Source organism: Lynx canadensis, chromosome D1, assembly GCF_007474595.2.
Source record: "Lynx canadensis isolate LIC74 chromosome D1, mLynCan4.pri.v2, whole genome shotgun sequence".
Lineage (NCBI taxonomy): Eukaryota > Metazoa > Chordata > Mammalia > Carnivora > Felidae > Lynx > Lynx canadensis.
This window is the reverse complement of record NC_044312.2, coordinates 98,805,355-98,832,884: the sequence shown is the minus strand read 5'-3', so window position 1 is coordinate 98,832,884 and position 27,530 is coordinate 98,805,355. Positions and strand designations below refer to the sequence as shown.

General features: G+C 59.1%; 3 protein-coding genes across 11 annotated transcripts in view; 1 reads left to right on the top strand and 2 right to left on the bottom strand.

The window, feature by feature from the left end:
• Window positions 1–442: 442 nt before the first annotated feature.
• On the top strand, window positions 443–3,056 carry CHRM4 (cholinergic receptor muscarinic 4). The gene has a single exon (XM_032594853.1). It carries the CDS (start codon window positions 467–469, stop codon window positions 1,901–1,903), a length of 1,437 nt encoding a protein of 478 aa, XP_032450744.1. The 5' UTR covers window positions 443–466; the 3' UTR covers window positions 1,904–3,056.
• MDK (midkine) lies at window positions 3,055–6,158 on the bottom strand. 2 transcript variants are annotated; one of them, XM_030330912.2, is made up of 5 exons: window positions 5,102–5,193; window positions 4,709–4,785; window positions 4,377–4,544; window positions 4,096–4,257; window positions 3,055–3,384 (listed from the first exon to the last, which is right to left on the bottom strand). In XM_030330912.2, the coding sequence occupies exons 2-5, from the start codon at window positions 4,782–4,784 to the stop codon at window positions 3,359–3,361; spliced, it is 432 nt and encodes a 143-aa protein (XP_030186772.1). In that variant the 5' UTR covers window position 4,785; window positions 5,102–5,193; the 3' UTR covers window positions 3,055–3,358. The 2 variants fall into 2 exon arrangements, with proteins under 2 accessions (XP_030186772.1, XP_030186773.1); XM_030330913.1 differs by lacking the exon at window positions 5,102–5,193 and adding an exon at window positions 5,759–6,158 and having other exon boundaries at window positions 3,058–3,384.
• A 222-nt stretch (window positions 6,159–6,380) lies between these two features.
• Window positions 6,381–27,530, bottom strand: part of DGKZ (diacylglycerol kinase zeta) — a 33,571-nt gene continuing 12,421 nt past the window's right edge. For 2 of the 8 annotated variants that reach the window (XM_030330910.1, XM_030330907.1), the window contains exons 2-31: window positions 18,686–18,794; window positions 18,133–18,228; window positions 17,766–17,843; window positions 16,648–16,704; window positions 16,212–16,280; window positions 14,901–14,972; window positions 14,679–14,795; window positions 14,507–14,578; window positions 14,142–14,237; window positions 13,797–13,879; window positions 13,635–13,695; window positions 13,419–13,532; window positions 13,177–13,317; window positions 12,505–12,583; window positions 12,254–12,309; window positions 12,033–12,095; window positions 11,856–11,929; window positions 11,656–11,767; window positions 11,087–11,286; window positions 10,784–10,884; window positions 10,599–10,678; window positions 10,437–10,506; window positions 10,253–10,293; window positions 9,606–9,745; window positions 8,796–8,827; window positions 8,538–8,581; window positions 7,955–8,075; window positions 7,825–7,858; window positions 7,488–7,587; window positions 6,381–7,184 (exon numbers count right to left, since the gene is read on the bottom strand). In XM_030330910.1, the coding sequence (XP_030186770.1) occupies window positions 7,068–7,184; window positions 7,488–7,587; window positions 7,825–7,858; window positions 7,955–8,075; window positions 8,538–8,581; window positions 8,796–8,827; window positions 9,606–9,745; window positions 10,253–10,293; window positions 10,437–10,506; window positions 10,599–10,678; window positions 10,784–10,884; window positions 11,087–11,286; window positions 11,656–11,767; window positions 11,856–11,929; window positions 12,033–12,095; window positions 12,254–12,309; window positions 12,505–12,583; window positions 13,177–13,317; window positions 13,419–13,532; window positions 13,635–13,695; window positions 13,797–13,879; window positions 14,142–14,237; window positions 14,507–14,578; window positions 14,679–14,795; window positions 14,901–14,972; window positions 16,212–16,280; window positions 16,648–16,704; window positions 17,766–17,843; window positions 18,133–18,228; window positions 18,686–18,794 (2,629 nt within the window). In that variant the 3' untranslated portion in view covers window positions 6,381–7,067. Of the gene's footprint in view, window positions 7,185–7,487; window positions 7,588–7,824; window positions 7,859–7,954; window positions 8,076–8,537; window positions 8,582–8,795; window positions 8,828–9,605; window positions 9,746–10,252; window positions 10,294–10,436; window positions 10,510–10,598; window positions 10,679–10,783; window positions 10,885–11,086; window positions 11,287–11,655; window positions 11,768–11,855; window positions 11,930–12,032; window positions 12,096–12,253; window positions 12,310–12,504; window positions 12,584–13,176; window positions 13,318–13,418; window positions 13,533–13,634; window positions 13,696–13,796; window positions 13,880–14,141; window positions 14,238–14,506; window positions 14,579–14,678; window positions 14,796–14,900; window positions 14,973–16,211; window positions 16,281–16,647; window positions 16,705–17,765; window positions 17,844–18,132; window positions 18,229–18,685; window positions 18,795–19,137; window positions 19,891–27,530 lie in introns of all 8 variants that reach the window. The other 6 variants (XM_030330904.1, XM_030330905.1, XM_030330906.1 and 3 more) reach the window with 6 other exon arrangements.

Below are 27,530 nucleotides of genomic sequence, written 5' to 3'. Positions count from 1 at the left end.
CCATTGCCCCTGAGTAAGCCACCTCTGCAGCTCTTCACATGGCTGTCTCCTCGCCACTGTCCGGATATCACCTCCTTGGAGAGGCCTTCACTGATCACCCAGCAAGGCAGCATCCCTATCTGTCCTCTGACTCCCTCACTCTACTGTTGCCCTGCCTTGTGTTCGTTCTAGCACTTTTTTTGTTGCTCACGTGTCTGTCTGCCCTGATCAGGCTGTAAGCTCCGTGAGAGTGGGGGCCGCGTGTGTCTCATTCACGTCCGTAACTCCTGCACCGAGAACAGTGCTTGCACAGAGTAGGCACTCAGTAAGAGATGAACGAAGGGATGGGTCAGAGTTCTCTAAGGTTCTGCACGATGATGTCCCTCTGTCACCTTGAGTTACCTCTGCAATCCAATTCTACAGCTCATCCTTTTCTCTCTCTCTCCTTCCTTCTCCAGACACTGCCCGCCCACTACCGCTAACCAAAATGGCGAACTTCACACCAGTCAACGGCAGCTCGGGCAACCAGTCTGTACGCTTGGTCACATCGACCCATAACCGCTACGAGACGGTGGAGATGATATTCATCGCCACGGTGACAGGCTCGTTGAGCCTGGTGACTGTCGTGGGCAACATCCTGGTGATGCTGTCTATCAAGGTCAACAGGCAGCTGCAGACGGTCAACAACTACTTCCTCTTCAGCCTCGCGTGTGCCGATCTCATCATAGGCGCTTTCTCCATGAACCTCTACACCGTGTACATCATCAAGGGCTACTGGCCTCTGGGCGCCGTGGTCTGTGACTTATGGCTGGCCCTGGACTACGTGGTGAGCAACGCCTCTGTCATGAACCTTCTCATTATCAGCTTTGACCGGTACTTCTGCGTCACCAAGCCCCTCACCTACCCGGCCCGGCGCACCACCAAGATGGCGGGCCTCATGATCGCCGCTGCCTGGGTCCTGTCCTTCGTGCTCTGGGCACCTGCCATCTTGTTCTGGCAGTTTGTGGTGGGCAAGCGGACCGTGCCAGACAACCAGTGCTTCATCCAGTTCCTGTCCAACCCAGCAGTGACCTTCGGCACAGCCATCGCTGCCTTCTACCTGCCCGTGGTCATCATGACGGTGCTCTACATTCACATCTCCCTGGCCAGTCGCAGCCGGGTTCACAAGCACCGGCCCGAGGGCCCTAAGGAGAAGAAGGCCAAGACTCTGGCCTTCCTCAAGAGCCCCCTGATGAAGCAGAGCATCAAGAAACCCCCACCGGGGGAAGCCGCTCAAGAGGAGCTGCGCAACGGCAAGCTAGAGGAGGCGCCCCCACCGGTTCTGCCACCGCCGCCGCGCCCGATGGCCGACAAGGACACTTCCAATGAGTCCAGCTCCGGCAGTGCCACGCAGAACACCAAGGAACGACCACCCACAGAGCTGTCCACCACAGAGGCCACCGCACCTGCCATGCCCGCCCCTCCCCTACAGCCGCGGGCCCTCAACCCAGCCTCCAAATGGTCCAAGATCCAGATTGTGACAAAGCAGACGGGCAACGAATGCGTGACAGCCATCGAGATCGTTCCCGCCACACCAGCTGGCATGCGTCCGGCGGCCAACGTGGCCCGCAAGTTCGCCAGCATTGCCCGCAACCAGGTGCGCAAGAAGCGGCAGATGGCGGCCCGGGAGCGCAAGGTGACACGGACCATCTTTGCCATCCTGCTGGCCTTCATTCTCACCTGGACGCCCTACAACGTCATGGTCCTGGTGAACACCTTCTGCCAGAGCTGCATTCCCGACACAGTGTGGTCCATCGGCTACTGGCTCTGCTACGTCAACAGCACCATCAACCCTGCCTGCTATGCCCTCTGCAATGCCACCTTTAAAAAGACCTTCAGGCACCTGCTGCTGTGCCAGTATCGGAACATTGGCACTGCCAGGTAGGCAGGCAAGGGTGCCCCAGAAGGTGCTGGTGGTCACGTGTGTGTGCTGAGCCATGTGGTCTCTCCCGTGGCTGTCAGGGAGAGATTTGGAAGCATCTCTCCGTGTTCACGTTCGCTGAAGAGAACTGAGGTCCCCAAGACCCCGTGAGGCTCAGGAAGAATCTCTGGCAGGATTCAGAGAGACCAGATCTCTGCTCAGGCTGAGGAGGGTCAGCCCCAGAAGCGTCTGAACCAAGACTGCCTGGCCCACCTCTGTTGCCCTGCCTCAGGGAGCTGGGAGGCACTGGCCTCCTGGGGCACCTGCCCCACTGTGACCAACCAGCATGGCTGAAATAATGACATCTGGAGGGAAGTAAAAGCCCAGGATCCCCCTTGGGAGGAGCAAAGGAGCCACTGCTTTGGAAAGGAGGCTTCGGAAGGGAGTGGAAGGCTAGGGTCCCCCATTGTGCCGTAGTTGGTGCTTTCTCCCTGCTGCACCCCGCATGTAGGCTCAGCCCCTCCTCCCGGGTCCCGTTCCAGGGGCAGAGCTCTCCCCTTGCTGCAGCTGTTCAGCCAGGCTCTGGGTGGGTGGGCTCTCAGGGCCCCCTGCCACATGCCCCTCGCAGCCCTGCACGTTCAGGATGGGGTAGCTGGGAGGTCAGGGGTGCACACTCAGGAACTGAGGTCTGGCTTCCTGAGGTCCCATGCTGAGCAGAGAGGCCCAACGGATTCTGAAGAGTTCTCCCAGCAGGCTTCTGCAGTGAGGGAGGCCTGGGTCACAGGCGAGAATGGGTGCGGACTTGACTGTCACAGGCTTCAGTGACAGCGAGGGCTGGGCCGTACCAAAAGGCCTTTGGTTGAGTGTGGCTGACATGGGGAGTGTCAGTTCTAGGGAATCTTCCAGGTTCCCTCCCAGTCCTGGTGTGGCCCCTGGAAAGACCAGACTGAAAGGCTCAGGTGACTTGATGGGGGTCCCCTTTCAGGAGTCAGTAGGGGCCCTGGGAGAAATTTTCATAACCGTTCTGCTTTTCCCATGAGCTCTGGGGAGCATTCACCGCCAAGCCCCCCGGCCCCTAAAAGCCACAGTTCCCACAGCCTTCCCTTTCCTTCACCAGTTCCCGCCCCAACAAATTAACCACAGCAAACTCCCTGGGAAGGGGCTTTTATATATTAAAAGAAAAGCTTTTATTGGGGGGAAAAAACACAACGGTTTATTTGTTTCTTAGTAATGGCATCTTTGTGGGGAAGGACAAAAGGGGGTACCGGGAATCACATCCCTCTGGGGCAGGAGGCTCAAGTGGTCCACAGTCCCTTGTTCCTCCCCATTTGGGACACTTGGGGGTGGAGAAGTGAAAGGGAAGAAGCAGGGTATGATTGATAAAGCTAATGAGTAGACAAAAGGCACTGGTAGGTTCGATCTTGGCCCCGTGGGAGGGAGGGCACGGGCCCCGGGCTCCTTGGCATCCAGACCTGGCCGCTAGTCCTTTCCCTTCCCTTTCTTGGCTGTAAAACAAGTGAGAAATAATGCGTTAGAGGAGTCCCGGTGACCGGGAGAGACCCCCTGCACATACATCAGGGAGAAAATTCTGCCCCCTAGTGGCTCCGGATCAGCTGACCTGGTGGCCAGGGGGACAGTGCAGCCATATTGATGCTGGACCTGCCCCACACCAACTTATACTTTCACTGGGGTTCAGAAAACCTTCAGGCTCTTGGTCCCAGCCGCCCTCAGTCTCGGCCTCCTCACCTAAGAAGTGGGCTGATTCACCTCTGCCCTGATGGCCACTCTAGGCTGCTGTGAATCAGGAAGGAGCTAAGGGATAGCACAAGTGTGGGCTGTGAAGTCCTTTCAATACTGGAAAGGACCCAAGCTGACCCAATGCTCCCTCTGGCTGGAGAGATGACAAAGGCAAGTCCTTCCAGGTCAGTCAACTTCCCTGAACCCTAAGCAAAATGCTCCAACACCACAGAGCGGGTTTGTGCTTCCACCTGGGCCAGAAGATTTAATAACCCCTGAGTACCTTCCGCGGGCCCCCCTCGGTATGTGCCCCCTAAGCTATCTCTACAGACAGGGAAACCAAGTGCAGAGATGTCAGGAAGTCCTTCTCCAAAGTCCAAAACTTCAGGCTTAACCGTTCCCTTTCACAGGTGGTGCAGCACCCCCCAGCCGCCCCCCCCCCCCGCTATGACCCCACAACCCTCTCCCACTTCCCTGACCTTTGGCCTTGGCTTTGGTCTTGGGGGTGCAAGGCTTGGTCACGCGGATGGTCTCCTGGCACTGGGCATTGTACCGCGCCTTCTTCAGGGTGCCTTGGCGGGCCTTCGTGCCTGTGCCCCCATCACACGCTCCCCAGCTCTCAAACTTGTACTTGCAGTCGGCTGGCGGGAGAGTGCCCAGGATCAGCCGGGCGGCCCAGTGGCTGGAGGCCACAGACCTGCCCAGGTTTCAGTGAGGCTGTGCCCCCCTTTTCCTGCCCTCCGCCTGCGCCCCGCCTCACCTCCAAACTCCTTCTTCCAGTTGCAGGGCACCCTGCACCGGACGCGCTGGGTCTGGGCCCCACAGGTACCCTCGCGGAAACCCACGCCGCAGTCCTTGCTGCTGGGGGTGCAGGGCCCCCAGGTCCACTCCGCGCACTCGTTCCCCGGGCCGCCCTTCTTCACTTTGTCTAAGACACACGGGGAACGGAGCTCAGGACCTCGCGGCACGACAGACTCACTCGGGGGCCGTTTCCTGGGGTCCTGGCCTCGGAACCCCGGCGGCCAGGCCAGAGGTCGCCAGCCTCACTGGCCCGTCTCCAGCCCTCCTTCAATCCCCCACACCCCGTATCACCTTTCTTTTTGGCCACCGCGGTGGTGAGCGCCAGCAGGGTGAGGAGGGCGAGGAGGAGGAAGCCTCGGTGCTGCATCCTGGGGGTGGGGGTGGGGGGAGAGGTCGGGTCAGAGTCCCCCCGCCTGCCCCCTTCCCCACGTGGGGCCGCACGCGCGCACCTCCCACCCCCGTCCCCACAGTCCAGGCCTTCGGGCTGGGGCGGCGGCAGGATTCTGGGGCCGGCCCCTCGCCGCTAGCCGGGGCGCACAGCCGGAGGCGTCTCCCTGGGGAGGGCCTGGAGCCCAGGACGCAGCTCAGACCCCCACCCTGCCTCCGGCCCCCAGGGCGGCTGGGGCCCAGCGGGCGAGGGGCCGAGGCCGCCGCCGCACGCCCGCCGGGACCCCGCGCGCTCACTCGCTCGCTGCCCGCGGTGCTGCGCTCCCTCCCGCTCCGGGCCCGTCCCGCTCCGGCCGCCGCGGCCCCTTTTGTCTCCAGAACCGGTCTGAGCCGGTCACATGGGCCCCCGCCCCCTCCCCGCCCCCCCCCCCCACCGAGGAAGGACCCGCCCCGCCCCCTCCCCTCAAACCCGCGCCGCCCCCAGACCCCGGCGTCCCCGCCTCCGCTCCCGCCCCGCGCGTCCCGGGCGCTTCTACCCCGGCTTCCCGCCGCGGGTCCCCGCACCACCCCCCGCTCGCCCCGCCCGGGCCGTCCGCGCTCAGACGACGGGCTCTGCCGGTCCCCAGTCTTCTGAGACCGGGGTCTCCCGGCCCCAAGCTTCTGCCCTGCCTCGGCACCCCTGGCCCCTGCCCGAGCCCCAGCTTCCCGCCCCCGCCCCCTCCCCGGGGCCGTCCTCTTTCCCCGCTGGACGTCTGCCTCTCCTCCCGGGGAGGGGAGACTGGGAGGATGCAGACTGGGAGGGAGCTGGTAACCCCGGGGTTGTGACGGGTTCCGGCGCTCGGCGAGGGGCCCGCGTTCCAGCCTATGTGCGGCTCAGTCCCCCGATGGCTAACCCCGTCGAGGACCGGCCCTTTGCGCCCCCTTAGCTGCTGGGGAAGGAGCGCAAGCCCCCACCTAGGGTCGCTTCACCAAGTGAGCAGGGAGATGCTCCGCTCAGTGTTGGGGGAGCCTGGGGACACTGAGCCCCCGAGAAGGCGCTCGGACGCAGGGGACGCCGTGCCTTTCCAGGAGCGCAGGTTTTCGGGGGCGGGAGCTGGGGGAAGTTGTTGGAGGAGGAGCCCGCAGGCTGGATTTGGTAAGGCTAGGGAGCTGACGAGAGCCGTCTGAGAAGTTCCAGATGCAGCCACGGCGGCAGCTGCAAATGCCCACCCCTTCCGACCTTGGGGGATCACCTCACCCGATCCCCTAAACAGTAAATGCAACTGAGGCCTGGGGGAAGGAGCTTGCCCAAGGCCATAGGGCAAAGGGGCCAAAGAATACAGGCCTCACCCCCGCCCCACCTCTCTTTCACTTTCATTGTTATCGTCCCTGCGGGAAGCGGGAAGCGAGAGGAAATCAGCTCCTCCCCCCCCCCGGCCCCGCCGAGCTAGGCAGCCAGGCAGAGGTCAGGTCTCGGCCAGGTCCTGGCACGCCCCCCTCCCCAAAGGGGTCTGGGTCCAGGGTGTCCAGTCCCCCTCCACCAGACCCCACTGCTTCTGGAAGACCTTCCCAGCCAAAAAAAAAAAAAAAAAGAGCAGAAAGGAAAAAAATCCACTTTACTGAGTCACACCCAGCTGTAAACATGTCACCACGAGAGCCCCACTCCAACCCCCAGGCCACACAGTCGGGCGGCGATGAAATGACTGAGTACATAGGGAGGGTCACCAGGGGTAGGTGCCAAGCAGGGCAGCGGGCAGGCAAATGCAGCAGGCTCTGTTTCTGGAAGGAAGCCCTGGGAAGGGTGGAGTCGGGGCAGGAGAGAGGGCCCAAGCTGCCAGGAGGCTCAGGGTGGGGGCCCTAAAGGAGCAGGTGGCTTAGGAAGCCTCTTCCTGAAGGCTCCCTGATAGGGCCTCAAGCCCCTCTGCCCTCCCCCTCCACTCCTAAACCCCACGAGGGCACCTGCTGCGGTGAGGGCGAGGGCTGCCCTGAAGTGGTCCAGCCCCAGTCCCCCAAAGGCCTGCCCAGCCCAGTCCAGTTTCCTGTTCCCCCGTAGGCCCTGGGTCGGGCTGGGGCCTCAGGGGGACAGGGGAGATCCCCCAGCTCCTCAGAGTCCAACCCTCGTCCGGGGCGGGTGGCTCCTCAGGGGGCAGCACGGGGCTCCTTCCCTGGGGCATGGGTCCCCCCGTAGTAGTCCGACTGGAATGTGGCAGTGAGGTGGGCGATGAGGGGGCTCGTCCTCAGGCTGGCCCTGTCCCTCCTCGCTGCCCTGGTGTCAGCCTCACAGCTACACAGCCGTCTCTTGGTCCTCCCGCTGGATCATCTGGTAGTGCTGCCGGTTCTCTAGGTAGGCGGCGAGCTCGGTGTCCTGAGCCTTCTCGGCCCGCTGCCGGGGGGTGTCGCCCTGGATGAGGGGGTTGCCGCCATCAGTTCAGGGACCTGTTGACCACCCCCCCCCCAGGCTTGGGAGAGGGCAGGGAACCTTCCCTCCGGGCTGCCAGTGGGGGAGGGAAAAGCCTCAAAGGCCAGGCAGTCATCCACCCCCCACCCTCCGCTGGCCCAGGTTTCTCAGGATCCGGACTATGCTGGCTGAAGGACAGCTTCGGTCCCGAGCGGCGGCCCTCCCCTGTGGCTCCCCACTTACAAGGGCCCGAGTTTGGGAAAGGGTTGGTTTGTGCTGGTGTGGACTTCCTGCTAGTCTGCTCACCTGCTGGTCTGTCTTCATGAGAGAGGCCCCAGCCTCCACGATGTAGTGGCAGATGGTACGCTGGCCCAAGGCCGCTGCCTGGTGCAGACAGGTCTCCCCACTGCGGAAACAGGGGCTGGCTGTGGACCCCCATCCTGTTCTCAGGGCCCTCTCGTCTGTCTCCAGAGGGCTATTAGAGCACGAAGCTCAGAGCTGTGGGGCAAGGGCAGGACAGAGGTGGCCTGGAAGGGTTTATGGGCTCTGACCATGAACCGAGTGGGAATCTAGATGAAGTGGGCTAGATGAAGACAGGGCAGGTTCCAGAGCAACCAAGGTCTCCCGATGCCCAGATACTCACTTCTCCTCCACGGCATCAAGGATCTCTGGGGGCGCTGGAGAAGAGGGGAGGGGGAGGTCAGAGAGGCCTGGCGCCCTCCCCTCCTCCCGCTGCGGCCCCCAGCCCCGGGGCCCCCAGTGGCACAGCTCACCGTGGTCCAGCAGGTAGCGGACCACTTCCTTGCTGCCCGTGCTGACCGCATGGTGCAGGAGCGTGCGGCTCTGCTCGTCCCGGTGCATGAGGTCGCCTCCAGCTCGGTGCAGCTCCTGGAGCTGAGGGCAGGAGGCAGAGAGCAGGGCTGGGGCTCCTCTGGGCCACCTCCCTGCCAGCCACAGAAACGCCCCATCTCATACAGGCCGCAGGCCTGACACTACTGTGCTCACACATCATCCCTCTGGGGGTCTTTCTGGAGCGTAGGGGAGAGACACTGGGCTTCTCACACCCCAGGGGCCCATGAACTCCCCAGGACCACTGATGACCAAGCCCTGGAGCCTGCGGTTCCTCTAAGACTTGCTCCTTTCTGAGCACCGGGGACAGGCAGGCTGCGCCAGGAAGCCCCTATGAAGGGACACCGGGAGCGGGACAGGGACGGGGACAAGGTGGAATGGGACAATCACCATGGAGATTCTGCAGCAGGCCAGTGGCTGGCTCCCAAACAGGCCAACCCTTGGCCCCACCCCGAGGCCCCGCCCCACATGGCACAGAGGGGAGAAGACAGAGCCCCTCGCTAGTACCTTACAGAAGTTGTTCCTCTTGGCGGCCTCAATCAGCTCTTCACCTGCACAGAACACCTGCCTGTTACACTCTGGGGCCGGAGGCCCTGGCTCGTGTCGCGTCGGTGCACGAACATGCTGTGGGGAGGGCGGGCCTGCCGGGGCACGTGTGCTGAGGGCTCGGCTGTGGTCCGTGTGACTGTGCGGACCTTGCCGGTTGTGGGAGGATGTGTGTGGGCTCCACCCCACCTGGGGCCGGGGAGAAGGGAGAGCCCTCACCTTTGGGGGGTGCCACATCCCCTGGCAGTGACCTGCAAGCAGAGCGGGGTGAGATGTGAGCCGGCGAAGGCACAGGCCCAGCTGGTCCCCCTCCCCGCCCCAAGGTGCTCCCTGCGTTCCTTCAACAGTTTATTGTTGCCTACATGGCAGGTGCTGTTCTGGGTGCTGGTGATACAGCCGTGAGCAAGACCGAGAGCTCGCTCGCACGGAGCTTACATTCCAGTCAGGGAGACGAACAAGTCAACAAATATATAAGGCGTTCTGAGAGTGGGAAGCGCTGAGGAACAGAGACAGCGCGGTGTGATGGCACAGCAACTTGAGCTGGGGTTCCTGGGAAGACTCCTCTGAGGAGGAAACTCCCAAGCTGCGGTCTGAGTGGAGGGGGCAGCTCCACGAGGAACGGGGGAAGCGTCTGAGGCAGGAAGGACAAGTGCAGAGGAAGGCAAACTTGAGGCCCCGACAACCTGGGAAGGGCACGGTGCTGGGCAGCGGGGATGGAGGGTGGGTGGGTGGAGGGGTGAGGTTGGAGTGCTCGGATGTTGGGGGATGGGGAACAGGACTCATAGAGAAGTGGGGGAGGGGGAGGCGGGGAACCCAGCGCAGCAGGATGGTCAGTGACGCCACTTTCCTGGGGGCAAGGGACCGGTCAACTGGGTGTGGCCAGGTTCGGTTCTCCGCCAATGACTCAGCCTGTGGCTTGACACCGGACATGTGTCTGGTGTTGAAGGCGGGACTTCAGGAGCTTCTGGCTTGTGGGTGGGGTTTAGAGACAGGGGGCTGGAGGAGCGGCAGGACTCAGGCAGGACTCACCGGAGTGTGGGTGAACAGGGGGAGGTGGGAAGAGGGGAAGTGGGGGTTGGGAGGTCAGGCCGGGCCGATGCCCCCAGCAGCTCAGGGTCCAGAATATAAATCTCATCCTGTGCGATCTCAGTCACATAGTTGAGGTGTTCCTGTGGGTGGGGAGGTCAGGGACCAAGGGTCAGGATCTTCCAGGGCCGCGGATGGTGGGGGTGTAGGGGCAAGGCCAATGGACCTGGAGAAGCCTCTGCTAGGAGCATGAACGCGAGCAGGCGCAAGCCGGGTGAGGGGCCCTGCCAGTCTCTCTTCCCCTCGCCTTCCCAGCCCCTTCCCACTGCTGAGCCTTTACCCAGGTCGCCCAGCCTCTGGGCAGAAGTGCCTTAGCATCTGTGTCTCGCTGGGCGGCATCTGTGTTCCCAGGCCCTCGCACCCACCCAGCAAGACTTTTCTGGGAATGCCAGCTCCCTTCACCGTTGGGCGGCGTGCGTGCCAGTCTGGAGGGCAGGGCCATGCCCTATCTGCGGCCCGAGCAGGTGTGCGGGCGCGACACAGTATGAGGACTGAGGGCGGGGGAGCCCATCTGTGGAAGTGTGGGCCAACAAGAGAGGGCCCTTGGGTGGCTCGGAGCCAGCGATGGATGGAGGGCCGCGAGTGCTCACCTGGGCCCGGTCGATCCTGTAGAAGCGGCTGGCAGTGGTGGCTGTGGGGAAGGCAGAGAGCCGGCTGAGGGGACAGGAGGCCCTTGTCCAGGCCCAGATTTTCTGCTGCCCCGCCAGGAGCCCTGAGGGAGGGGGCAGGACACAGCCCGGGACTGCCAGGAACTGGTCCTTCAGGGCCACTCACCGTCCAGGAAGCACCACTTGGGGGACAGTTTCTGGCAGGTGGGGGACTTGGCTCCAGCACCTTCGTGCTCCTGCTGAGAGAAGCGGAGGCCGGGAGTTGGGAGAGAAAGGAAACTGCAGCAGCTGGGCACAAGCGGGACGGGCTCCTGACCCCCTCCCTCACCTGCTGGAGCCTCTCGATGTGCGCCCGGCAGAGCTCTAGGTCGCTGTCTCCTGGGACCACCACGGTGCCCAGTGGCACAGCTGGGGGACAGAGCAGGCCGTCAGCAGCTGGCCGTATCCTCCTGCCCTGCCCCCCCTCCCCCCCGCCCAGGGCTCGGCAGCTCCTTGCCCCCAACTGTCACTCACAGGCCTCCTTGAGCTGCTCCTTATCGTAATGCAGGGCCTCGTAGTCATGCATGCTGACTCTGCTCACCTGGATCCGCAGCTGCTCAGGCACGGGCTGCTGGCTGAGGCACGGGGCGGAAGGTGGGAAGAGGGCACATGGCAAGGATCCTCAGCCAGCCACTGAGGGGCAGACTGAGGGGCCCTGCCCAGCTTCCCTGGGGCAGAGGCACTGGAGGCCCCCTTTCCGGCTGGGGAAACCAAGGCTCAAGAGAGGGGCAGAGTCTGGCCTTGGGTCCAGGGCAGGTGGCCGGGAGGGGGACGTACTCGCTATGCAGGGGGGCGGCACTCCGCCGCTTGGCCTTCTGCACCATGGTGGCCTGGTTGCGCAGGGCGATGCGAATACGAGAGGCCGCGAGTTTGCAGGGCTCGCCATCCACCTGCACCGGGATGGCCTTAGACGTGGTGAGCACCACCTCGCGGCACTGTGTCAGCCGCTCACCGTGCCCGCCCACCTGCAGCGCTGCCTGTGGGCGCAAAAGGCTCAGGTCAGGCGCCAGGGCAGGGGCAGCGGGGCCCCCAGCTCTGTTCCCCCCAGGGATGCTCTGGCCAGGGAACACAATGACAGTGACCCCCCAGACAGAGAGCAGAGAGGGAGGACAATACCCCAGTCAGAGAGCTGAGGGAAGAGTGAGACCCTGCTGGGGGAAGGGAGGGAGGGAAGGGGAGACCCCAGCCAGGGAGATGAGCATGAATTCTCCTATCTCGGCCAGTGAAAGGAAGTTTGGTAAACGCCCCCCTTCCATCTTGGAACAGTATTCTTGGTCACTGTGGGGACAGAGCCAGGGGCAAAGCAGAGCCGGGGCTCCAGGCAGGTCCCTTGCTGGCCCACTCACCAGGGACGTCATGGTAAAGCCAATGACTTCGAGGTAGCCATCATCATGCCGCTGGGGCTCAAAGTCGTGGTGCTCCCCAGGGTGGCCCCAGGGCATGGTGCCTGCGCAGTACCTGGAGGGGAAGGCAACACAAGGGTCTTCAGAGGACAGTCCTGCAGGATGGAGACAGCTGGGCCCACACAGAGCCCTCCCCTCCTCACCTGGGAATATTCAGGAAAACAATGCACTGGGGCTTCAGGTCCTGGATCTTGGGGGTCAGGTCGGTTCCATCACACTGGAGGCAGGAACAGGGGAGGGTGTAAGCTATACAGCTGTGCCAAGGCAGCCTCCCTCTCTGCTGGGCCCACCCACTCTGCCTGCCAGCTTGGTCCATTTACCACCACTCGGATGTGCTTGGCCAAGTCCTTAGAGCTGCCCATCAGGAAGTCGGAGAAGGCTGTCTGTGGGAGACAGAGGGCATCACCATCTGGTAACAGAGACTTTCCCTTACCACTGCCCAGAAGGGGTCCTGTGGCCTAGCAGACACAGGTGGGCAGGGGGCTTAGGTGGTGGAATAGTGGGCATGGTGGGGGCTATTGCTGGCAGACCCCAGACTCACCCCGGCGTAGAACATCTTATTTCGAAAGCGGCTGTTGAATTTCTCTGGGTTGGCCTCTGGGTGGCGATAAGAAACAGGGGACAGTCAGTCATTCTGAACCTGCTGGGGCTTCCCAACCTGGGGCGAGGAGGAAGGGCTGGGAACAAGTGCCTTTCTTTTACTGCTGGGGGCAAGTTCTGACCCTCTCAGGGACCCTCCTGTGTCTCTTCCTCCCCAGCCTCCCAAAGCCTCCTCAGCAAGAGGTTGCCAACCTCGAGACTCGTGAAACTCCAGGGTGACGTGGGCATCGAAGCCCAGGCTGAAGTAGTTGTTGAAGACATCCAGGGGCAGCTGGAAAAAGGTCACGGGCCCAGCATGAGGGCTGGGCCTAACAGACCCCTCCCTGCTCTGGCCTGGCCCAGGCCAGGGGCCACCAGGCTCGCTAAGCCCATGCATTTTTGGAAGCCTTTCCCCCAGTTAAGAGGATCTACCACAAAGTTCTTCCTCCAGCCAGTTCCCCGCCTGAGGCTCTGCCCTCTCAGCTTCCGGCTCCGGTGAGGCTCCTCCAAGTGCCCCATACACAAAACAGCCCCAGCTCTGCTGACACTCTCTTCCCTGGCTTTCTGTCCCCCATGATGCTTCTTCCCCAAAGTGCCATATTCTCTAGGAGCTCTGTGAGAACAGGGACTTTGCTTTGTTGCCGCTTAAAATGGTGCCTGGCATGTGGCAGATATTCAGTAAATATTTGCCAAGTGGCTGAATAACAACTAGCTTGTGGAGTACCATTATTACCATTGTACGGAAGAAGCTGAAAGTCTGGAGAAACGAAGAGATTTGCCCAAAGTCCCTGAACTGGCAAGTGAGAAAGAGGAGGCCAGCCCGGGTCTCCCGAGACTGCCCCCCGCCCCCACTGTAGCGGCTGCCCCTGGCCCTGGCCGCCCTACCCGGTCAGTGGCGCCCTCGTCACGCTCCTCGGGCCCCGCGTCGGGGTTGGGCTCAGCACGGAGGTCCCAGCGGTCTAGCTGCACTACATTCCCCTCCTCCACGTGGGAGAGGATCTTGGACACGGGCTCATCCGTGTAGCCCTGGTGGGACAAAGGGCTCAGGAACTGAGCCTCTCCTGGGGAGAGGCGTGCAGGGTCGCACGGCCCACCCCCAGCTCTCCTACCCTGCTGTGGGCTCTTACCCCTCCCCAGTTGAGGGTACGGGCCAAGTCATTGCCAGTGCCCAGGGGCAGAATGGCAACGGGCGGCGGTGGTTTTAAGCGCAGCTGGTCCAGGGTGGAGAGGATCCAGCCGACCTGGAGGGGGCAGAGCACAAGAGGCCAGGTCAGACCAGCGGGGCCCAGGCTCAGGCCCCAGAGAGGCGGGAGACTCGAGAAGCGAGCAGCGGGAGAACTCACCGTGCCATCGCCTCCGCACGCCAGGATCCGCAGGTTGTGTACTTTGCGGTACATCTCCAGCCTGGGGTCGGAGGACCGGAAGTGTCAGGGTATGTGCACCCTACCCTGAGTGCCAGGCAAGCCCCCTGCCACTGTACCCATGGAGCCTTGGCAAGTACTTACGCCTCCTTGGGCCCTCCCTGGCTCAGGTCAAAGACTTGTCGGGGATTGAGATACCACAGGAAGGACTGGATGATCTTAGCGCCCTGCGGGGGACCGGGGGAGTCAGTCAGGGCTGGTGGGCTGAAGTGGGGAAAAGCACATGAGAAGGCTGTGGCTGTGGGAAGCAGGCCCAGCGAGGGGCAAGGGGTGGAGACAGAATCAGATCTCCTCAGTATCTCTGGGAAAGAGGGATGGGGCAGGAGCCTGCCATGGAACCTGGGAGCAGTTGCTGGGGAGGGGAGGGGTGCAGAGCCGGAACCCGTTCCTCCCCCAAGGCTCCCGGTGGAGAGGGGAGGCTGTGCGTACCTGGTTGCCCCCACTCTTGGGGTTCACAAACACCAGCAGGGGCTTCATGAGGGGGGACGGGGTGGGCCTGATGATGAAGGGTCTCCAGCGGCCCTCCTTGGAGACAGAGAGACAATAAGGCTCTTTCCTGTCTTGAAGACCTTACCCCCATTTTCGGCAGTGCGCCCTCATTCTACCTCCAGGTCAGACTTTAAGTGGGCCTGGCCATACAGAGGCAACTCGGATCTGGCCTCACACCCTCCTCTGGGGCCCAGAGCCCAAACTGACCCACCAAAGGCTGCATCAGCCCAGGGGCCTCAGTATTCCAAGAAACAGGCCCCTCTTTCCTGTTCCCCTCCAGTGGCCCACCCAGCCCCAGGACTAACCTCTGGCCCTTTCTTGCTAGATTTCCTCTTAAAGGATGCTCTCTTTTTCTTCTTGCTTGCCTTGAGGGTATTCTGCGAGGGAAGCAGGGGCATTGGTGACAAGGTGGGAGGGCTGGGGTAGTCAGCAGAGCCCAAACGTGGGAGTGGTGTCAAGGGTGCAGGCAAGACTCACCTGGGGCCTTCGAGCACGAAGGATCCAGGTGGGTGGGATGACCACAGCAGCGTGGACCCCCAGGGAGCACGGCTCCTCGATCTGCTGCAGCATGAAGCAGGACACCTTGCTGTGGTACTAGAGAGGAGGGGGCACAGCTGAGCCGGGCTGAGCTGAGGCCTGGGGACCCCCACCCAGTGCAGCCCAGGGGACGGCCTACGGCGGGGCAGGACGAGCACTCACTGCTTGCTTGCACCAGGAGCAACTGATGGCCACGATCTCCTTGCTGTGGAAGGTGAACTTCTGCTGGAAGCCCTAGGGGGAAGGGGGTGGTTGGGGCACCAGGGACCAGGTCCAGAGCAGCAGGCCCAACTCATCTTCTGTTGCCAACCTCTCTCCACCCAGGGAAATTGAGCACATTTTTTAAAATTAAAAAAAAAAAAACAATGGGCCGCCTGGGTGGCTCGGTCGGTTAAGCGTCCGACTTCGGCTCAGGTCATGATCTCGCGGTTCGTGGGTTCAAGCCCCGCATCGGGCTCTGTGCTGCTAGCTAGCTAGCTCAGAGCCTGGAGCCTGTCTTCAGATTCTGTGTCTCCCTCTCTCTCTCTGTCCCTCCCGTGCTTGCTTTCTCTCTCTCTCTCTCAAAAATAAATAAAACATAAAAATAAATAAAAATAAATAAAATAAAATAAAAAACAGAACAAAACGACAAAAAAAAAAAAAAAAAAAAAAAAAAAAAAAAAACAACCCTGTAAAATAAGCCCCTGGAGCAGGGAGGCTTAGGACTCTCTGAAGTTAACTGCAAGGCGTTGGGTGCACACATGTGATCTGCTCAAAGGATCCACAGCTAATTCCTGTAGGCTGAGATGCCCTCCTTCCTGACCCCAGACCCCAAGGCCCCTGGGCACTTACAGCGCTTCACGCTTCTTCACAGTACCTATCACATTCATACCCTTGTTCGCCCTACAAACCTTACTGAGGGCCTGCTGGGTGCCAGACACTGTGCTTGGCACTGAAAGTGGGCAAAGGAAAAGAGGGACAAGGCCCCTCGACCTTCCATGGCCTATGCTTACTGACAGAGACGCACAGGAAGCAGACAATGACTAAGTGACCACCACACTGTGGACTGTGCTCAGGAAGACTGCCTGCAGAGTCTGTCTTCAAGCCACACCCTCCTCCTCCAGGAGGGCAGGGACCCACTACCCACTACCCAGTGGGGCTCAGCACCCAACAGGCGTTCAACAAGTATCTGCCGAGTTACTAAATGAGTAAGTCTAATTCTCAGAGGGCTCATGTGTAATTTCCAAGCAGTCCAGATACCCTGCAGTAGAAGATAACTTTCTTCCCTGCTCTCCTGCTCTGTTCAGAAGCCTAGGTGTTTTGGAACTGAACGGGCACCTCAGCCAGGTTGAAACAGAGCCCTAGGACTCTGCACTCAGGAGAAACAGTCGGTGATGGGCAGGTCACACTGCATGCACAGCCTGAGGCTCGGGGGCCACAGGGCCCAGGTCCGGTGGTCATCAGGCTGGCCAACTTCCCTGGGCAGGGCCTCACCTTCCCACAGTGCCGACACTTGCCATCCTGGCGTCGCCTGTGTACCCAGTGGTGGCGCACAAATGTTGGCTGGTGGAGGAAGAGAGAGTATCACCGGAGTGAGGGGTGGGGCTGCAGGAAGCTCTCTGCAGCAGTGTGTGTGAGGTGAGAGGGGCTGGAGACTTCTCAACATGGCCTCAAGGTGGGGACTGAGGCTCGGGGTAGGGGAGAAGAGTGAGGAGGCACAAGAGGCAGGCAGTGTCCCATCCACTCTGCAAGCAGGGCCTGCCAGGCCTTCCCCATTGAGACGCTCTCAGAGCCTCAGCCCTGCACCTCCCTGGGCCCCAGAGCAGCCTCAAAGTTGCTGAGTCCCCTGGGGGCACTCTGGAGACACTGTGGAGAAGTCCACTCAGGAAACTTGGGGCCTCCTTAACCTGTAACTACCCTGGGCACTTACCTCACGGATGTTCCTGGAGCCTGATTCACGGAAGGACGGCTTACAGCGGAAATTTATCTGTGAAACATTGCAATGACCGCCCAAATGTCAGAACCTCCTTTCACGGAGTCAGGCATATAGCCACCTCCTCCAGGGAAGTGTCACTCACAAGGTGGAGCTAGCCCCAAATCATCCTGGGAGCCCTCAGAATGTGAGACACCTCTTTTCAGAAGCCCTCCTGCATCCCTGCCTCCTCTCTATCATAGCCAGAAGGACTTTTTCCTTCCTCTGTTAGTATCCTGGGATGGGGGAGACTTGGAGTGTTGTGTCCACTCCCCCACCATTAAAAGGCAGTATGGTTTACTCCTCCCACATTTTCCCCTTACCCTCGAATGCTCCCAACCTAGGCACGTGCAGGCACCCTGATCGGTGCTTGCAGACTTGTGCTGGCTGGTCCCTGGAGACCATTAGCTCACTTATGAAAACTGGTGTGATCCCATCTTAGCCTCTGTAACACCTGGGGCTACGTTTGTCTCTCTTTTCCCAACTGTCCCTGCTTCAGCCTTAGCAAAGTTGCAGGGAAACCTCACTCTATGAGTCAGGGGCTGGGGCAAGTGACCCACATTAGCCTTGCTGATGCCACTCCTAGTCCTACAAGCTTTCCCATGTGCTGATCGGGGTTTCTGCTGCCTGGGGGGCCCCCCACCCTTGGCCTGGATCTGCCTGCTCAGTGTCCCCTCTACCTTGCTTTAGAAGCACGGGCCCAGAGCCAAGCTTCAGGGCTACACAGGAGTGGCCTAGCTTCGGCAAGACCATGGCCCCTTCTAAATGTTAATTTAGGTGCTAATAAAATGGGGTCTCGGCCATCGCTCATTATTCATCCATAGTGAGCCCCACTCTGTGCCAGGCTTGTTCTGGGCAGTGGGGATAGGGTAGTTAATAAAGGAGTGGAGGGAGACAGGACTCAAATGCAGGCATTTCAGCTCTAGGGTCTTTGGCTCTTCACCACCACGCAGGCCGGGGCACTCTTGGCAGGCAACGCTTGTAACATGAGTATCAGTGCAGAAATACACATGTGTGTTTGCTGAGGGACTTCACCCAAAGGGGAGGGGCAGGAAAGGCTGAGCACTCACACTTACCTTCTCCAGTTGCTCAATGCAGGGGGTGTGCACCACGATCTTGCAGGCTGCACACTTTCTCCGGGACACTGATTTCTGCTGCAGAAAATGAAGAGGAGGCCCTGAAGCACCAGGTAACTCCGTCCAGAATGTTGCCCCAGGGCCAGAAGAGAAATCCTTCCATCTTCCCTTTCTGTTCACTGGGAACCCCTGATCCTGGCACCAGAATACAGCCCCCGTTCCTCCTGCCATCCTCAGGCAGCCCACAGCGGGCGCTCAGGTGACAGTCCTGTTCCCACCTTCCCAAGAAGGCCAGCAGAGGTCTGTCTACAGGCTTCTAGACCCACTCTACCAGCAGGGGGCAGCATGCCGCAGAGAGCTCACTCACCAGCATCTTCGCTACACAGTACTGCTCCCCAACATAGCAGAAGTCCCCTGACACGTTGGTCTCGAACCAGATGTGCTCCCCATAGGTCGCGGACTCCTAGACCGCGAGACAAGCGTGCTCAGCGCGAACCTGCCACCCAGCCCACCAGTCAGTCCCTGTCCTGCCCCACCAACCCTCCTCTCTCCCAAAACAAATCTGCTCCAGCCACCACAATCTACTTTGCTCCATCCTGTTTCCCCAATGTCCCTACTCTTTTAAGATAAAAAAAAAAAAATTTTTTTTTAAGTAATCTTTACACCCAGCGTGGGGCTTGAACTTACAACTCCAAGATCAAGAGTCGCAAGTTCCTCCAACTGAACCAGCTAGGTGCCCCTCCCACTGTCCCTACTCTTGAGGGCTTGGCTCAAATGTGGATACCCTAGGAGGTCTGCCCTGACCCAAAGGCCCATGGGCTCCTCTCACAGCTGCCCCCAGCACCTCCTTCCATCTCTAACTGCTGCTGTGGCTCCAAGCCCATCCACCTGTCCCTCCCTCCTAGCACCCCGCCACTCACGCTCCAGTCCACAGTGCTCCGGATCTGCCGCTCTGGCTCGCTGCACAGGGCCCCGGGAGCGGGAGGAGGGGGTGCCAGGTGCTGGAGGCCCGACTTGGTGATGGCTTTCCTACAGGAAAGGAGATCGCTGAGGCCAGCTGAGCATCTGGTGACTCTGCTTCCTTCTCCCCTTACCTGGGATCTCTGCCCTCACTGTGACTTTAACCCTTGGCCAGGACAGGGACCGCAATGAGGAGGGTAGATGCCCCAGGACAACCTAAGACTCTGAGAGGTTCCCTGCAGGAGACTCAGCCCTCCTCACAGCCCTTGGGGAGCGCGCTGGCTTCCAGGCACTATCCAGAGCCATTCCCAAGCGGGGTGCCCTCAGGCCAGGCACAGTCCTCAGGGTCCTTCCTTCAGGCCAGTCCCCTTGGGGGCCACACACTCGCCCTGCCGGCCGCAGCTATACCTACGCAAGCAGGGCACTCCAGGTCTGGGGTCCCGCTGACTTGCGCCGTAGGGCTACCTGACGCCTGCGGGACAGCGGGCGCACACGAGCAGGCATCACAGGGCCAGCTGTGGTGCCTGAGGCTCTTCGACCCCCAGAGCCAGGGTGTTGGCCTGGGGGCCACTGCTGGCTGAGGCGCCGGTAGTAACCGTGCAGGCCCCAGAGGGCACGGTCGTACACCGCGTCGGCGGGGAGCAGGTGGGAGGAGGCACGGCGATGGCGCAGGTAGCGAGGCACAGGCAGCAGGGTGCCCCGGTGTGAGGATGGGCCTGGTCTCCTGGTGCCTGGCTGGGTGGCACTCAACGGTGCAGCTGTCACGTCTTCCTCCCGAGCTGCCTCCTCCTCCTCATTCGTGCCCATAAGCCCAGCCAACAGCAGGGGCGTGCCCAGAAGCTGCGCCCCAACAGCAGCAGGCTGTGGGGTGGGCACCTCATCCACGAGGAAGCGGGGGTTGCAGGCAGGGGGCACGGTGCTGGAGCGCCGGCGGCTGGTGCCCCGGGTCCCCACCCCACAGCCCAGGAGGCAGCCGTGGAGCTGCGCGCTGGAGCGGCGCCGCTGGAGCAGCGAGGAGGAGGCCTGCCCGGCAGGGGAGCGGCGTCGGACCTTGCCTGTGGGCAGCCCCACGCCGCTGGGCCGCCGCTGCCCCTCCCCAGGGCCTGGCGCCTTCCTCTGGAAGTGTCTCCTAAAGAAGGTCTCCATGGCAGGGGCAGGTGGATGGCTGTTGGGCAGAGATCGGGAGCATCAGGAGCTCGGTCAGGCCACGGCCCATCCTGTGCCTGAGAGCCCAGTCACAGCCTCAGCCCTCTGAGCAGAGAAGGGACACAGGGAGGAAGCGGGAGGATCCGTGGCCTCTGACCCCCATAAACAGGGTGTTTGAAGGTAGCACAGAATCCTCAAGGGAGCCCACGTTTACCACTGTTGGAAGCACTGGCGCTCTCCCCAGTTATACCCTATGCTGCTCCCGCAGTAGTGGGTACAAGGGGCTTCCAGCTACCCATGTGGCTCTCCTGTCCAGGCACCATAATCCACAAAGCCCTGGCCTCTGCCTCCCTCGCCTGAGGCTGATGGAAAAGAAAAAATGGGAGCTGGAAGTCTGCAGTCCTGGGTTCCAGTTTGCAGTCAGCCTCTATGGACTGCGGAACAAAGGATAAGCCTCGTCTTTTCCTCTCACTGGGCCTTTGTGTGGCTACCAACTCAGGGCAGGTTTTAGCTTTCGGTGTCCCCTCCTAGGACACAGCACAAACTAAGCTATGGTAATAAAATGAGGCGCTCTGAAAACAAACCCATGGGGCATCTGGGTGGCTCAGTTGGTTGGGCATCCAACTCTTGATTTCAGCTCAGGTCGTGATCTCATAGTTCACGGGATCGAGCCCCACATCGCAGTACTGCCCGTGAGGAGCCTACTTGGGATTTTCTCTCTTTCCCTTTCTCTCCGCCCCTCCCCCATTCGCGCTCACCCTTGCACTCTCTCTAAGTAAACAAACATTAACAAAAAAAAGAAAAAAAGGAAAGGAAAGGAAAGAAACCCAGTCCAGATAAGGCCCCCAGACTCTCAGCCCCAAGTCATGGGGTCAGGCTCAGAGTGGCACTTGAAATGGAGAGGATCTGATTTAGGGATCATCAGGGCCCTGGGGAACAAGGCCCTCAGAACTGGAAGGGGGCTGCACAGGGGGAAAGCCACTCCAGTCCTCACCCAGGGGGACTTTGTATGGGGAGCAAAGAGAGGCCCGAGCCAAGAGAAAAGCCTTCTGGGTGGGTTCTGGGTGTGCATCTCTGTCTCTGGGGGGCTAAAAGAACTTCATTGGTACTAGACTGCTCCGTGTTACCTTTCTGGAAAGGCCTAGTATGGACCTCCCAATGTGGGAAAGTACCGGGTGACAGGTGCTGTCTGAAAACCCTTCCAGCGCTGCTCTCAAGGGAGGCTGTGAACTGCACCTTGACCTAGGAGCCGATACTAGAAGCTCCAACTCTCGGCCCCAGAGCTCCCTCCTGCAGGAGGCAGAACCCATGGGGCCCATCCTCACTCAAACCATCCTTCCTTGACCTGTTCTGAACATGTGCCCAGCTTCCCTCACCAGCTCACCTACTCCTGGCTGTCCCTTCTTCACCGGCTACTGGCATTTCTACATCCTCAGCTCTTCCTGACAATGGGGAGAGGGCAGGAAGCCTGGTAAGCTGGGGCATGGGGGATGCCTCCAGAATGCCCAGGGATGCCTGTGCCCCGCCATCAGGTGACCTCCTGGGCCCTGGTAGCCACAGAGAGGTCTGAGTCACAGCCATGGGACATCTGCCTGCTGAGGGCCCAGCAGAAGTCACACATGGTGGGTGAGAGCCTTGGACAAATGATGGTAGATGATAGGTGGAGGACCGGGCTGCATGTCTACTGCCCGTTCCTCCCACCACCCACACACCCACTCTTTAATTTGCTACCATCCTGTGAGTCCAGCGAGCAACGCCAGCCTGAAGCCCTGGATGGGGGCAGATATTAGGGGAGAGGCAGATGGGGCCAAGATGTCCGAGCTCCTGTGATCGGTGAGCAGCTGAGGCAGCGTGCCTGGTGAAGCAATGTTTGAGACTGCCTGGCTCTTGGTCTCTGCCTGCTCCAGCCCCCAGCCTCTGCAGGTGACAGGGAGAAGGGCAGGAGTTAAGCTCTGAGGGCAGGAGAACGGGAGTGGACAGAGAGCTCTTGGCTTCCTACTAAAATCAGCATCAACACAGCTAACATTTACTGAGTGCCCACCATGCGCTAGGCACTCTGCTAAGCCCTTTACAAACACACGTATCATTTTATAAACCACAGCAACATGAATGGACAGGTACGGCATCATGCTGTGTTCCTGATGGGAAACTGAGGCACAAGGCGGTAACCTGCCCAAAGTCTACAGCCAGTCAATGGGGGGCCAATGATGGAACCCAAGTCTACCTGAAGGCAAAGCCCATATCCCAGAGCCGTAGTGGAGAGCAGCGTCTTTCCTTTTGGGCCACGAGGCTGGGACTAAAGTGAGATGGGGTAGGGAAGGGAGCCCTAATAAGAGCGACAAAGGCCCCAGGCTGGTCAGGAGCAGAACTAGGACTTGAACCCAGGTCTGCCTGACTCGGGTCTGCTCTGCACCCGGGAAGAGAAGCCTGAAGGCCCAGCTGCCCACTGCTGCCTGGGCACTGGCTTGCCAGCACTCCCCCAGGGTGTCAGCTTTCCCCGCCCGTCTGGTCAGGCTGCCCTGTGACAGCTGCCCAGCCTGGAGGAGATTAGTCACCCGGACACACCGCCTGATGCTAGTGTCACCCAGAAAACAAAAGGCCGCAGTCAGTAGGGGGAGGTGTTCCAGGCACTCTGCGAGTAGTGAGGAGGTCTGGGCCCTGCCTGCTGCCCCAGACCCACACTGACAAGAGGGGCCAGGAGGCAGAGGTTGCCTCACGACATGTTCCAGCCCACACATTTCCGGGCAGCCCCAAGTTCAACTGTCCGGGAGTCTCATCAGCTGCCTGGTGGTGCGGTCACTGCAAGCGAGGAGCAAGACAGGCGAGGCGAGCCAGGCCAGTGTTCTGTGACCACGTGCAAAGCCGTCCCCACACGGGCCTCAGTTTCCTTGTCTGTCTGAGGAGGCTACGAGACTGGCTGAACTGACATTTTATGACAAGTTGTCCTGCAAAGCACCCATGCCTCTATGTTCCCAAAGCCCCCTCCCTGCAGGGCCCCTGCTTCCTGCTCCTGTGGTCTCCATAGAAACCTCTGTCCTCTGGTCAGCAGTAGCTTGACTCCTGACTTCCTATCTCTGCTGAGGTTTCTCCTGGTCCAGTCAGAAGCTCGGCCTGGCCTCAGGCCTGTCCCCGCCTTTCCCCACAGCTCAGCTCTGAGCGGCAGCGTCTTCTCACCTCATGCTCTGTCATCTTCTACATACCACACAGTACGTGTAAAGGTCACTGGAAGAAGCCCACAGCAGAGCAAAATGGCTGCCCCTCAGCCTTCTGGTGGGGAACCTGAGCGGAGCTTGTCACACCCAAAGGGGTGGGATGGGAAAGGACTCAAGGGCTCCATGAACCTCCAGCTGGCTGTTGAGAGCCCAGGGAGGACAAAGGATGCTACAGGAGAGACACTCGTGGTGGTATCTGGCCTTGTGCCCTTGACGAATAGCAGCGAGTGTGGCTGTGGGCAGCTGCCAGGGGGTGAGCAGGCATGAGCGTCCCAGCTTCACTGGCTACTGGCTAGAAAGAACCAGACTCCTGGCCTCTCAGCCCAGACCATCTCACACCTTGTGCTAGTTAGTTTCCAGTGGAAAAGCCCAAGGGCTTGGGAATCCTGCGTCTGCCATTGCTTTCCCGGGTGGATCAACTAAACTTTCTGATCCTCAATTTTCTCATCTGTAAAATGGGGATGATACCAACTAGTTCAGAAGGCTGGCATAAGGCAGATTCTGAAGAGATGATGGTGTAAGGCACCTGACATACCTGGCAGAGTAGGGGCATGGCAGGGCCTACACCCACAGCAGACGCAGGGCATGCAGATCATGCCATCTCCCGGAGTTTGTCTCTGCCCATGGCGGGAGTGGGAACCCGGAAAGGGAAGCAGGAGAACCCAGGGTGGCCACCACCCACTGCATGAAGAACAGAGCCCGGCAGCCAGAGCCACCTGGGTGACTGCTCATGCTATAAGAAATGCCCTCTGCCCCTGGTACCAACCAGGCCTGGTTCCTAGAGGTGCTCACACAGGACACCCCATGGGATTCAGCCAGGGTTCCCACTCCCAGCTGTGAGCAGGGCTCCACGTGCCCCTTTCCTCAGTGAAGGCTCAGAATGGTGCTCGGGAGCCCCACTTCCAAGTAGCTGCAGGGCAAGGACCTGGAGGCCGCCTCCAGGGGACTAGTGGTCAGAAGCCACCTCTGGCTGCTCTGCTCTCACAGCCCGGATGGTCAGAGGGAAGGAGGTGGAGACAGCTGGGGGCTGGTAAGGGAGGGTCTCAGCTCTCCCAAGGTCCTTACTTGCTAAGAGGAGCCCGCTCAAAACAAAACAAAACAAAACAAAACAAAACAAAACAAAACAAATGCGCAGCAGGGAGCAGGTGGGCCAGGGTTGCACGGTAAAGGAGGCCAGCAGGCCAGTAATGTTTACTTCACCAGGGTCTGGTGGCGGCAGGAGCCCAGCCTACCCTTTCCCTTCCCTTTCCTTTTCCATCAGCTTCAGAGTCTCATCCAGGAATGGTGGTGCCAGGGCCGACCCTGATCTGCTCCTCCCCAGACCCACCCAGACAGATACAGGAAGGAGGAAGCAGAAGGCAAGGGTTGGGGGCAGTCCCCTTTGACCTGATCTGGAAGGCAGGGTGGCAGGCGGGTGGTGGGTGAGCGGGTGGGGCCTGGGGTCCCTGTAGGCAGGCGAGTCCAGGCTCTGGCTCCAGCTCCAGGCTGCTGGCCTCTGGCTGAGCAAGTCCTAGTTTGGAGAGCAAGCCGCTGTGGCTGCTCCTCTGCCCCCTCCCCCTCGTCACCCTCCCCCCTGTAGCCTGAGACAGCCGTTATGAAAATAACCCGATTGGTAACCAACTGCACTTCCTCTCCCAGCGGCCGCTCCAGGCCCTGCAGCAAGCAGGCGGCCTGTGGGCGGGCAGGCACACACGCACCAGTCCTGCCTCCTGGCTTCTCTTCCCAAGGTCCCCAGAGCCAGGCTGAGCAATAGCCCAGTAGCCTCCTCTCCACCTGGCACTCGGTAGAGCACACACAGCGCCTGCCTTGACTCCTGGAGAAGATCTGGGAAGACAGAAGTGGGGGGGAGGGCAGTTTCCTCTGGGCCACCTAATGTCCTCTCATACTCCCTGGACAGGTGTTCTGGGGTCTGGGGAAAGACAGCTAATCACTGGCTCCAGTCAAAATAACCACAAAAACAAATATCTGTTGAGTCTTTGACAACTTACAAAGCACTTTCTCACAGGCACTTTCAGGCAGAGGGTTTATAATTCTCCTGCATAGGCAGCATTACTGTCCCAGCTAAACCAACAGGGCACCTGAGGTTCCTGGAGGCCTGTGACTACCCAAGCTCAGAAGTGGCTGAGCTGGGACTCTCAATCCTGCATCTCCCAGCCCTGCTGAGGGGGCCTGTCAGAACTGCCCTGGCGTGTGTCCAGGAGAGGTCAGCCCACGTCACACCCATTCTGTCCAGAATGCCACCCCCCTCCCAGCTTACGCTCCTGGCTTCTCTAGGATCTAGAGTGGCAGCTCTCAAACTCCCTGGCCCCGGGACCCCTTTACACTCTTAAAAATTACTGAAGATCCCCAAAAGGTTTGGTTTATGGGGGTTAGAACTATTACTACTTACCAATATTAGAAATTAAAACTGAGAAATTTTAAAAATATTAACTCATCTAAAAACAATAAACCCATTGTAATGTTAACATAAATAACATACTTTTAATTTCTTTTAATATTTTATTTATTTTTGAGAGAGAGACAGAGTACAAGTGGGTGAGAGGCAGAGAGAGAGGGAGACACAGAATCCAAAGCAGGCTCCAAGCTCTAAGCTATCAGCACAGAGCCCGACATGGGGCTCGAACTCACGAACTGGGAGATCATGACCTGAGGCGAAGATGGACACCTAACTGACTGAGCCACCAAGCCGCCCCAACATATTTTTATTAAAAAAAAAGGAAAAGCTAGAAGAGGGGCACTGTTTTAATTTGTGCTAATCTCTTTAATTTCTGGTTTAACAGAAGACAGCTGGATTCTCATATCTGCCTCTGCAGTCAATCTGTCATGGTATGTTGTTTTGGTTGAGTGTATGAAGAAAATTCTGCCTCACACTGACATGTAGTTAGAAAGGGAAGAGTATTTTAATAGCCTTTTCAGGCAATTATGGATGTTCTTTGCTACTATATCAAAATATGACAGGTGGTAGTTTCTTAAAGGTTAGTGGCTATTGGAATCTGAAACCATATCAATGAACTTTTCACTGGTCTATCTTGCATTTTGAATTTTGTAACATGAAGCATTGGAAAATATATTTTACTGAGTTATGCAGACGTTCCAAATTTTGACACATTTCCTTATACAAAATCAAGAAATCACACTTGCTAACATCACTACTGGTCTCATCAGTAAAGTCCTAGGAAGCTGTCGGGCTCTAGACAGTGGATACAAGATTTCTAATTTTTGCTTTCCAAAGGCTCAAATTTTATCATTAGCAACAGATCCTGATAATGTTTTTGAAGTGACAAGCTCACTACATTCATTTTTGAGAAAATGTCTGTCAAATACCCAAGTCTGAAGAGTTTTTTGGTCAGGTGTCAAGTAAAGAGAAAGAGAGGGAGCACGAGCAGGGGAAGGGCAGACAGAGGGAGAGAGTGAATCCCAAGCAGGCTCTGTGCTGCCGGCCAGCATGGAGCCTGCTGCATGTGGGTCTCGAACTTAACAAACCAGGAGATCATGACCTGAGCCAAAAGCAAGAGTTGGATACTTAACGGCCTGAACCACCCGGATGCCCTTATAATGGTGTTCCTTAAGAACTGTAACTAGTACAGCTCGCAACTCAGCAGCAAAACAGCTTTTTTTTTTTTTAATTTTTTTTAACGTTTTTATTTATTTTTGAGACAGAGAGAAACAGAGCATGAATGGGGGAGGGGCAGAGAGAGAGGGAGACACAGAATCGGAAGCAGGCTCCAGGCTCTGAGCCATCAGCCCAGAGCCTGTCGAACTCACGGACGGCGAGATCGTGACCCGAGCTGAAGTCGGACGCTTAACCGACTGAGCCACCCAGGCGCCCCACAAAACAGCTTTTCAAGACAACCATCGTAGTCCAGTTCGCAGCAAAAGTGCCTTAACGTACACTTCACATTTCTTCACGTGGAATATTTAAAGATGTATACCGAAGGATATGGGTGTTATAAAATAAATACTTCCTACTGCATTTTTTGTTGTTGTTGTGAGTGCGAATACAATGGCTTCCAGTTCACGTCCGGGCCGTGCCTTGGTTTGTGCCAAAGTTCCAGCCACTTTACGCTGCCATTGCTTTTGCACCATCAGTACAAACATCAATGGGGTGAAAAAGGCATGAACCAGAGCGGCTCTGAAAGTATTATTATGCAAACAGTTTTGACCTCACCAATCCTCTGGAAGGGTTTAGGGCGTCCCCAGGACCATACTGTGGGAACCACTGGTTCAGAATGAATTTCAAATCCTCAGGCCTAGCAAATGTGGCTTCTGCTGTATGGCACTAACTCAGCCTCCTACGCCCTGACACAAACCCTTGGGCTCTAACCAAGCCAACCTATATTCTGTGTCCCCCAGTCTGGCTGTGCCCGAGCTCACTGCTGTGAGCTTCTGCCCGGAATGCTGGCCCCTTCCCACCTTATATCAAAATCCCACCTGCTCACAGCTGCCC

Bases quoted from the DNA above. Each gene is read 5' to 3' on its own strand.
- CHRM4 (XM_032594853.1), top strand. From the start codon at position 467: ATGGCGAACTTCACACCAGTCAACGGCAGCTCGGGCAACCAGTCTGTA.
- MDK (XM_030330913.1), bottom strand. From the start codon at position 4,784: ATGCAGCACCGAGGCTTCCTCCTCCTCGCCCTCCTCACCCTGCTGGCG. The intron at 4,258-4,376 runs GTGAGGCGGGGC...CTCTCCCGCCAG, and splicing joins CTGGAAGAAGGAGTTTGGAG to CCGACTGCAAGTACAAGTTT. The intron at 3,385-4,095 runs GTCAGGGAAGTG...CTTGTTTTACAG, and splicing joins GACCAAAGCCAAGGCCAAAG to CCAAGAAAGGGAAGGGAAAG.